The 10,000-nt window shown below is 42.8% G+C and overlaps 1 protein-coding gene across 1 annotated transcript in view; it reads left to right on the top strand.

Annotated features, from left to right (window-relative positions):
• Window positions 1–7,289: 7,289 nt before the first annotated feature.
• LOC138866866 (adhesive plaque matrix protein-like) overlaps window positions 7,290–10,000 on the top strand; it is a 17,067-nt gene continuing 14,356 nt past the window's right edge. The window contains exons 1-2 of the mRNA XM_070140683.1: window positions 7,290–7,352; window positions 7,554–7,608. Of these exons, the coding sequence (XP_069996784.1) occupies window positions 7,290–7,352; window positions 7,554–7,608 (118 nt within the window). The remainder of the gene's footprint in view (window positions 7,353–7,553; window positions 7,609–10,000) is intronic.

Genomic DNA, 10,000 nt, shown 5'->3' with positions numbered 1-10,000 from the left:
AATGTTTATCTTTAGTAAGTGTCTACGTCAACTTACTAATAAGCCAAGAAACTAGTTAAGCCATTAAGCAAAGCAAAAAAAAAAAAAAAAAAAAAAAAAAAAAAAAAAAAAAAGGAGAATAGGAAAATTAACAAAAGTGTGACTGACAAACAATTACAACAATAAAAGTACACAGCTGTACATGTAATCCCCAAACGCTGATAATAAACGATAATCAGCAACACTTATAGTACAAAAACAGAAAGAGTAATGATAACAATAACAACTATGCTAACAACAAGAATACCATAGAATCATAACAACAACAATAATAACAACGAACAAAAAAAAATAGCAATCCTCACACCACCAATATAGCATAGAATAACAACAATAACAACAATAATAACAACAACAAACAGAAAAAATAACAATACTCACACCACTAATATAGCATAGAATAATAACAACAACAACAATAATAACAACAACAAACAGAAAAAATAACAATACTCACACCACTAATATAGCATAGAATAATAACAACAACAACAATAATAACAACAACAACAACAACAAATAACACTCACACCACTAATAACAACCCCATCAACACAAGCTAATGGAAATAATAATTCTCACAACGTAAACAAAAGGCAGTAATTACCACGGAATGCTCAGTATTCCAGGTAATGAGATACTTAGAGAGAGTCACGACAGGTTAATGAAGCCCCCTGCTGTAGCGCGAGGGGACATGGGGGGAGGGGGAGGGAAGGGGGGTGGGGATGGGGGTGGCTGGGGGAGTAGGAGGGAGGGGGGAGGGGGAGGGAGGGGATGGGATGGGGGTGTTTGGGGGAGTGGGGGGGGGGAAGGGGGGGAGGGAAGGGGGGCGACTGGGGGAGGGAGGGGGGGGAGGGGAAGGGAAGGGGGAAGGGGGGCGACCGGGAGAGTGGGAGGGAGGGAAGGGGGTGTCTGGGGGGTAAGGGGGAAGGGAAGGGGGGTGCCTGGTGAGTGGAGGGAGGGGCAAATGGGGGTACCTGGAGGGAAGGGAAGGGGGGAAGGGAGAGGGATGGGCGTGCATGGGGAAGTGTGGGGGGGAAAGGAAGGGGTGGAGACATGGGGGAGGGAGGGGAAGAGGGTGCTTGTGGGATATGGGGGGAGGGGAAGGTGGTACCTGGGGGAGTAGGGGGAAGGGAAGGGGGTGCCTGGGGGAGTGACGGGGGAGGGGAGGGATGGGGGTGGAGACATGGAGGGGGAAGGGAAGGGGCGCCTGGGGGAGTAGGGGGGAAGGGAGGAGGCACCTGGGGGAGTAGGGTGGGGAGAAGGGAAGGGGCGCCTGGGAGAGTGGGGGGGAGGGAAGGGGGTGCCTTGGGTAGTAGGGGGAAGGGTAAGGGGCGATTGGGGGCGGGAGTGGGAGGAAGGGAAGGGGGTGCCTGGGGGAGTGGAGGGAAGGAAAGAGAGACAAGGAATAGGGAGAGAGGAGTGAAAGAAAGGGAAGAGGGGGGAGAGGTGAAGGGACGGGGATCTAGGGACAAGGGAGGGACAAGTTAAAGGGGGTTGGGGAGATAGAGAGAAAGAGAAAGAAAGATAGATAGATAGATAGACCGAGAGAGAGAGAGAGAGGGGAGTATGAGAGAAAGAAAGATAGATAGATAGACAGACAGATTGAGAGAGAGAGAGTTCAAAAGAGAGAAGATAGGGAGAAGAGAGGGGGGAGGCACTAAGGAGGGTAGGATGAAGGGAGAGAAACTTCGCCCGAGAGGGAGAGGATAAAGAGGGGGGAAGGGAGAGGCAGGTGGAGGAGAAGAAGAGGAGAGAGGAGAAGAAAGAGTAGGAGAGAGGAGGAGAGAGGAAGAGAAGAGTGGGAGAGAAGAGGAGAGAGGAGTGAGGGAGATGCAGAGGGAGAGAGGAAAGGGAGAGGAGGAGGAGAGAAGAGGAGAGAGGAGGAGAGAAGAGGAGAGAGGAGGGAGAGAGGAAGAGAGAGGAGGAGAAAATAGGATAGAGGAGGATAGAGGAGGGAAGAGAAGAGAGGAGGATAGAGGAGGAGAGAGAAGAGAGAAGGAGAGAAAAGGAGAAAGATTCTTCTAGGACGGGGATAAGGGAGGGGGTGAAGGCGGGGGGGGGGGGAGGGGTCGTGTTGCTTTTACAGTGCATGGAGTCAGGCAGTGTCAGGACCCGGTGCCTTAGTGCCAATCTCCCCCCCCCCCCCAGCTTTGTGTGACTTGAGGAGTGAAAGTGCCAAAGTTTCGCTGATTTTCACACATTTTATTTTGTCCCTATTTTTGAGTTTCTCTGAAGACTTTTATTATTATTATCATTTTTATTATTATTGTTATTATCATTATTATTATCATTTCATTTTTCATTCTCTATTTTTTATCTATTTATTTATTTTTAGCCATCTTCCTTTCGAAATGCGTGGACATTTTCGTACCCCCCCCCAAAAAAAAAAAAAAAAAAATCTCTGTATTTCAGTATCTTCTTTTGTACCTTTTTTTGCTCCTCATGCGTGTGTTTGTTCTCGACCAGTTTAAGTTATATCAGCATTTTAGAAAGGTATAAATGAGAATGAAAGGGAGGATTTTACAGATATACTGACCTAAAGAACCGTATTCGTGTTGACAAATGTAGAAAAGGTATGAATGAGAATGAATATCTTCACTATACAAGAGATGTATTTGACCGGTTTCGAATATATCTGCGTCAGAAATACATGATATATATTCGAAACCGGTCAAATACATCTCTTGTATTGTGAAGATATTCATTCTCATTCATATCTTTCTACATTAGTCAACATGAATACGGTTCTTTATGTCAGTATATCTGTAAAATCCTCCCTTTAATAGCATTTCCTAATCTGTTGTCTGTTTAACTATATCATATTTGCCAACATATACGTAAGTAATTTTACTTTTTATTCCACTTAATGAGAACGAACTAAAAAGAAAAGAAAAGAAAAAAAATCACACGTAAAAATAGTTTAACTCGATGGAATGAAAAATGTATATTTACATAAGTTTAGATAAGTTTAACTAATATGATTTTCCTCCTTTCCGCTTCATTTTCTGAACTTTAAGAAAAATCGATATAATGAAAACAAATTTAAATAAGAAAATATATTAAACAAATGTAAATAAGAAAACAAGACAATAAACAAAACTAAACAGGAATCAAAACTAGATTAAAAAATAAAGAAAAATTTATAAGAAAAACATTATAATCGAAACAAAATAAGAAAAAATAATAAACAAAACTAAATAAGAAAAAAAAATAAAACTAAATAAGAAAAATTAAATAAAACTAAATAAGAAAAATAAACAAAACTAAATAATAAAAAACAATCAACAAAACTAATCAAGAAAAATATATAAAGCATCACATATAAAAATAATTGATCTCTCGATGGATTAAAGGACAGAAATCTGCACAGCAGGAGATTCCACAGCAGACTCTCTCTGTTTCTCTCTCTCTCTCTCTTTCTTTTCTTCTCTTCTTTCTCTCTCTCTCTCTCTCTATCTATCTATATATCTCTCTCTTCCCTTTTCTTCTCTTCTCTGCTATTTTTTCTTTCTCTTTATCCGTCTTTTTCTCTCTTCTCTGCTATTTTTTCTCTCTCTTTATCCATCTTTTTCTCTCTTCTCTTTTCTTCTCTCTCTCTCTCTCTATCGCTCGAGGCGCCTTTCCAACCCTTCTCTTCCCATAGAAACTCTACCTCCTCTACCTGACCCCTTAGCCTCTTTCCGTCCTCCTCTTCGCCTCTTTCTCTATCGTTTCTCCTTCTGTTCTTCTCGTCTCTTCCTTGTCTTCTTGTTCTTTCTCTAGTTTTCCTTTCCTTTCCCGTTGCTCATATTATTTTTCCTCTCTCATTTCGTTTTTTTTTTTTATTTCTCTTTCTCTTTTTCTTACTCTCCTTCCCTTTCCTTTCTCCTTCCTCCCCTTCCTTTTCTTCTTTCTCTTCCTTCTGTTCTTCTTCTTCATTTCTCCTTCTCTGGTTCCTCCTCCTCCTTTCCCATTGCCTGAGGCACCTTCTGGGATGTGGCTGAGGGGGGGAGGGAGGGAGGAGAGAGAGAGAGAGAGAGAGAGAGAGAGAGAGAGAGAGAGAGAGAGAGAGAGAGAGAGAGAGAGAGAGAGAGAGAGAGAGAGAGAGAGAGAGAGAGAGAGAGAGAGAGAGAGAGAGAGAGAGAGAGAGAGAGAGAGAGAGAGAGAGAGAGAGAGAGAGAGAGAGGATTAGAGAAAGAGAGAGAGTAAAGTAGAGAAAGGGGGAGGAGGGATGTGGCTGAGGGGGAGGGAGAGGAAGGAGGGAGGAAGAGAGAGAGAGAGAGAGAGAGAGAGAGAGAGAGAGAGAGAGAGAGAGAGAGAGAGAGAGAGAGAGAGAGAGAGAGAGAGAGAGAGAGAGAGAGAGAGAGAGAGAGAGAGAGAGAGAGAGAGAGAGAGAGAGAGAGAGAGAGAGAGAGAGAGAGAGAGAGAGAGAGAGAGAGAGAGAGAGAGAGAGAGAGAGAGAGAGAGAGAGAGAGAGAGAGAGAAGGAGAGAGAGAGAGAGAGAGAGAGAGAGAGAGAGAGAGAGAGAGACAGAGAGAGAGAGAGAGAGAGGGAGAGGGAGACAGAGACAGAGAGAGACACAGAGAGAGGGAGAGTGAGAGAGAGAGAGAGAGAGAGAGAGAGAGAGGCAGAGACAGAGAGAGAGAGAGAGAGAGCGAAAGAGAGAGAGAGAGAGAGAGAGAGAGAGAGAGAGAGAGAGAGAGAGAGAGAGAGAGAGAGAGAGAGAGAGAGAGAGAGAGAGAGAGAGAGAGAGAGAGAGATATACAAAGATAGATAGATATAGAAACAGAGATAGAGAGATGGAGACGGGAAGCAGATAGACAGACAGACACATAAATATAGAGAAATAGACAGAGAAGGAGTTAGCGTGGGATGAGAAAGAGGTGAAGTGGGAGAGACTGGATAGAAGAGTGGGGGGCGGGGGCGGGGGCGAGAGTAAGTCCCCCCCCCCTACCCCGAGCCCTCCAGCCACTTCGTGTTAACCTCCACTTCTCAAGGAGTACCATGCCTTTAGGGGGACACCGCCGCCTCCTCCTCCTCTTACTCCTCCTCCTTCTCCGCCCCCTCTTCCTCATTCTCCTATTCCTCCTCCGCCCTCTCCTCCTCCTCCTTCGCCCCCTCCTCCTCCTTCGCCCCCTCCTACTCCTCCGCCCTCTCCTCCTCCTCCTCCTCCTCAGCTCCTTCTTCCTCCACCGCCCCTTCCTCTTCTTCCTCCTCCTCCTTCCGCCCCCTCCTCTTCCTCTTTCTCCACCTCCTCTCCTCCCACACCCCTCTTCCTCCTCCTCCTCCTCCCTCCGCCCTCCTCCTCTACCTCCTCCTCTTCCTCCACCCCCTCCTCCCTCCACCCTCTTCCTTCCACCCCTCCTCCACTAAAGTCATCTTCTCCTCCTCCATCCCCCTCTTTCTCCTCCTCCACCCTCTCTTCCTCCTCCTCCTCCGTCACCTACAGACCTATCCTCTTCCCTCGTTTCTCTCCTCCTCTCCTCATTCTCGAGAGCTCTACCCCTCTTTCTCCAACGTCGAGGGGGAGGGTAAGGGGATAACGAGGTCAGTCTCGAGAACAGGGGGGGGGGAAGTAAGAGGGGGCTGTTGCTTAAACTCCTCGGGCGATTTCAACAGAGCGAAGGGGGGGGAGGTGTGATCTTGGGGTGGAGGGGGAGGAGGATGAAGAAGTGTGGGGTGTGGGGGAGGAGAGGGAGGAGGATGGGGGAGGGGGAGGAGGATGGGAGGAGAGGGAGGAGTGATGGGGGAGAGGGAGGAGGATGGGGGGGAGAGGAGGAGTGATGGGGAAGGGGAGTGATGGGGGAGGAGGAGTGATGGGGGAAGGGGAGGGGGAGGAGAAGGAGGAAGAGGAGGAGGAGGAGGAAGAGGAGTGGAGGAAGAGACAATCATGGGGGAGGAAAAGGAGGTGTGGTGGGGAGAAGTGGTGGGGAAAGTGTCGCGAGGGAGGAGAGGTGGGGAAGGGAGGGAGAAATGAAGCGAAGACAAGGGGAAACCGTAGCGGTGAGGGAGAAGAGGGGGAGGAGAGGAAATACAGGGGAATGGAAAGAGGGAAGGAAAGCGGAGATGGAGAAACGATGAATAAAGAAAGGCATCAAAGACACACGAGGGTTGGGCAAGGTCAGCATGGGCGTGAATTATGCAATAACTTCAGGTGAAAAAAAAGAAAGAGAGAGAGAAAGAGGGGGGAGAGGAACATAGAAAGAGAGAGAGAGAGAGAGGAGGGAGGAGAAGGGAGAGAGAGAGAGAGAGAGATAGATAGATAGATAGATAGATAGATAGATAAATAGATAGATAGATAGATAGATAGATAGATAGAGAGAGAGAGAGAGAGAGAGAGAGAGAGAGAGAGAGAGAGAGAGAGAGAGAGAGAGAGAGAGAGAGAAAGAAAGAGAAAGAAAGAGAGAGAAGGAGGGAAGGAGGGAGGGAGAGTGAGTGAGAGAAGGAGGGAGGGAGGGAGGGAGGGAGGAGGGAGGGAGGGAGGGAGAGAGAGAGAGAGAGAGAGAGAGAGAGAGAGAGAGAGAGAGAGAGAGAGAGAGAGAGAGAGAAAGAGAGATAGATAGAGAGATAGATAGATGGAGAGAGAGAGAGAAAGAGAGATAGAGATAGATAGATAGATAGATAGATAGATAGATAGATAGAGAGAGAGAGAGCGCGAGAGAGACAGAGAGAGAGAGAGCGAGAGAGACAGAGAGAAGGTATGCATCCCTCCGTGATTTTCTGTGATTTATTTTTCTCTTGTTCTCTCGGTTTTCACATTAACGGCGAAGCATTCTGAAACCTGTCAATTTTACAAAGATAACATTGATCCACACGCCTATATATCACCATTTAATTGAGAAGAATAAAAGAACACGTTGATATAAGAAGAATGAGAGAACCTTTTGATATAAGAAGAATGAAAGAATGATAATGACTATTAACTTTTGAATGAACACATTTTGCAATCGATTTTCAAAAAGTTCCGACCGATTTTCAGAAAGCCACAGCGAAAACAAAGCCAAGGAATATTCGGAAGATCTTAGAAAAACAAACAAACAAAAAACAACAACAAAACAAAATGAAAACAAAACAAGAGATACAAGAGAAAACAAACATAAAACAAAAAGAAAACAAAACAAGAGAAACAAGAGAAAACAAACATAAAACAAAAAGAAAACAAAACAAGAGAAACCCGCTGCCTAAGATCCAACACTGTTCGCCTTTCGAACGACGTGTTGTAAACAAGATTCATGTTACTTTCTCAGCGTGAGTACAAGGGGTTGTCGATGTCGAGAGAGTACATGTGTATTTTGGTATTCCCAGAGGCTGGTATGTCCAACAGCCACACCGTGAAACAACGTCTTTGTATCATTTTTTTCTTTCTGATTGCTCTTAATGTCGCTTACTCTTTGTAGGTTATAGTTTGTCTGTGATATAAATTATTAATTTCGACTTTCTCTTTATGTGTGATAAACAGTCGTTGGCGCTTTAAGTATTTTGTTAGTATTGGGTTGAAATAAATTGCTGGTATTCGACTGTCTTGTCCCTAGTCACACGTAGCAGATTTAACAAACACTGGTAAATCAGATTTGTTAAATATCAGAGGTAATTCACTCCTATTACTATAAAACTGAAACAGCTGATAAAACGTTCAATTAGTTGGTAATAGTTTTTGTCATTCCTGTTTAGACCAACGTTTAAAAAGTAATCATAACATCTACCAATATATAAGATATTCCTTAATGATTTCTGTTATTATGCATTGATTGAAGCATCTGTTATCTTAACTTGATGAGTGGGTTTCATTCAGGGACAAATTTTCAAGGATGGTACTACTAATTGCTGTGTGCTGGGTGGTGTGATAAACTCATAATACCTTCCTTATTTGTCATCTTTGATATTTTCTTATCGTAAGAGCACCTTGATTTTGCTACTTTCGTAATCTATAGCTTTCGAAAGATTCATAATAACGGGGTTCTAGTCTAGCACTCTTGCCGACTCGCGATCACATCCCACGCCAGCGGTGTATGGCAACCCCAGCCATTCCTTGCACACGGGGGTAAATATAGAAGCAAAATAAACAGACAGCATGTCACAGCAGAGAATAATCATTATAAGAAATGAAATGGAACTAAATCATTATTATTATTACGCGGTGGAACAAGGCTCAGGTACGTAAACAGGAGTCGTGGTACAATAGATAGCGTAGTTGGCCGGGTACCTGTCTCCATCTGTTCCCCTTCAAGATTTGAAAATGATGAACTTCATTGGTAATATCAGGAAGGTCGACAATGACATACGACTCGTTGTTAAAAGACAAATGAAAATAATTGTGCGAGGCGACAGAGAGATGCGCCATAAATCCCCCCTTTTTAAAGAACTGTCTAAAATCCTTCTTTTTAAAAAGCTGTCTAAACCCATCTTTTTAAAAAACTGTTTGAAATCCCCTTTATTTAAGAACTGTCTGAAATCCCACGTTTTTAAAGAACTATCTGAAATCCCCCCTTTTTAATGAACTATCTGAAATCCCCCCCTTTTAAAAGAACTCTGAAATCCCCCTTTTTTAAAGAATGGCTGAAATCTCCCATTTTTAAAGAACTGTCTGAAATACCCCCTTTTTAAAAAGAACTGTCTGAAATCCCCGTTTTTTTAAGAACTGCCTGAAATACCCCCTTTTTTTAAAGAATGGCTGAAATGTCTAAAATCTACCTTTAAAAAAAAACTCTAAAATCCCCCCTTTTTTAAGAACTGAATCGGCAAAGGTGCCCCCCCCCCCCGCCTTCCTGAAACCTTAACTACGCTCCTATCTAATAAAAAACCTATGCTTGTCATCCGAATATTTAGTGTTAATATCGGAATATAATTTGAATACACGCAGCACACGACAAGGATCTACGATGCTTTCTACGTGTATTGATACGGCATAATACGAACAAACAATTATTCCTTGTTTTTACACCCTCATCCAAAAAAATAAAAATAAAAAAAATAAAAAAAGACCAGAAGAAATGGTAAGGGTGTTACATAATTTACCATATATATATATATATATATATATATATATATATATATTGTGTGTGTGTGTGTGTGTGTGTGTGTGTGTGTGTGTGTGTGTGTGTCTGTGTGTCTGGAACATGTGGAAGATACGGTACATCTTGTCAATTTATATGAAAGGAAAATCTTTTAAAAAATGTATCTAGACCATAACGAAGTAAAAGTTTTGTACATTTCCATTTGGCAGCTTCTTATAATTCATTACAGGTAAAAGGTACACGACCTTAAAAATAAAGAGAAGTCTTACATTGAATAAAATAGTAAGAACTTCCACAGAAATAATTGACAAAAAGAAAAAAAAAGAGAAAAAAAAAGTTCCTTCAAAATAAAACAAATATCAACAACATCGTTATAATACCGAGAACTTACAGCAAAATAGTAAACACTATTAAGATATATAGTCAACACGAAAACAAAGAAAAAGCAAAAGTAAAGTCATCCAATGGATAATCGACTTTCTTGTACAAGAATGAGAAGTTCTTGTACAAACTTTGAACTTTTTTGTTTTGTTTCGTGTTTCTATTGACTAATGGCCTGTCTGCCCCTCCACACGTATTATTTATCAGGTTAAAGTCGGAAGACGGCGCTGGAATCTGGCTTTGTGTGCCATTATTTACCAAAAAGTGAGACAGGAAGAAAAAAACACGGTTGGATCAGGTTTCCAATATGGCGGCATCGGCGTATGAAAACCCCGTTATTATGAATCTTTCGAAACCTATAGATTACAAAATTAGTTAAATCAAGGAACTCTTTCGACAAAAAACGATATCAAATATGACAAAAGAGGAAGCCATTTTGAAGTTCATCGCACAACGCAAGGTTATATATTTAAGAAGAATAAAAAATTTACGGTGAGGGTCTCCGCCAGATGTCTTGCTCTAGTTCGCGTTTTCGTCGACAGAGGGACAAAAACGGATTAAAAAAAAAGTTTAAATAATCAGTG

Source organism: Penaeus vannamei, chromosome 27 (genome assembly GCF_042767895.1).
Source record: "Penaeus vannamei isolate JL-2024 chromosome 27, ASM4276789v1, whole genome shotgun sequence".
NCBI lineage: Eukaryota > Metazoa > Arthropoda > Malacostraca > Decapoda > Penaeidae > Penaeus > Penaeus vannamei.
This window is presented reverse-complemented; position numbering and strand designations above follow the sequence as displayed.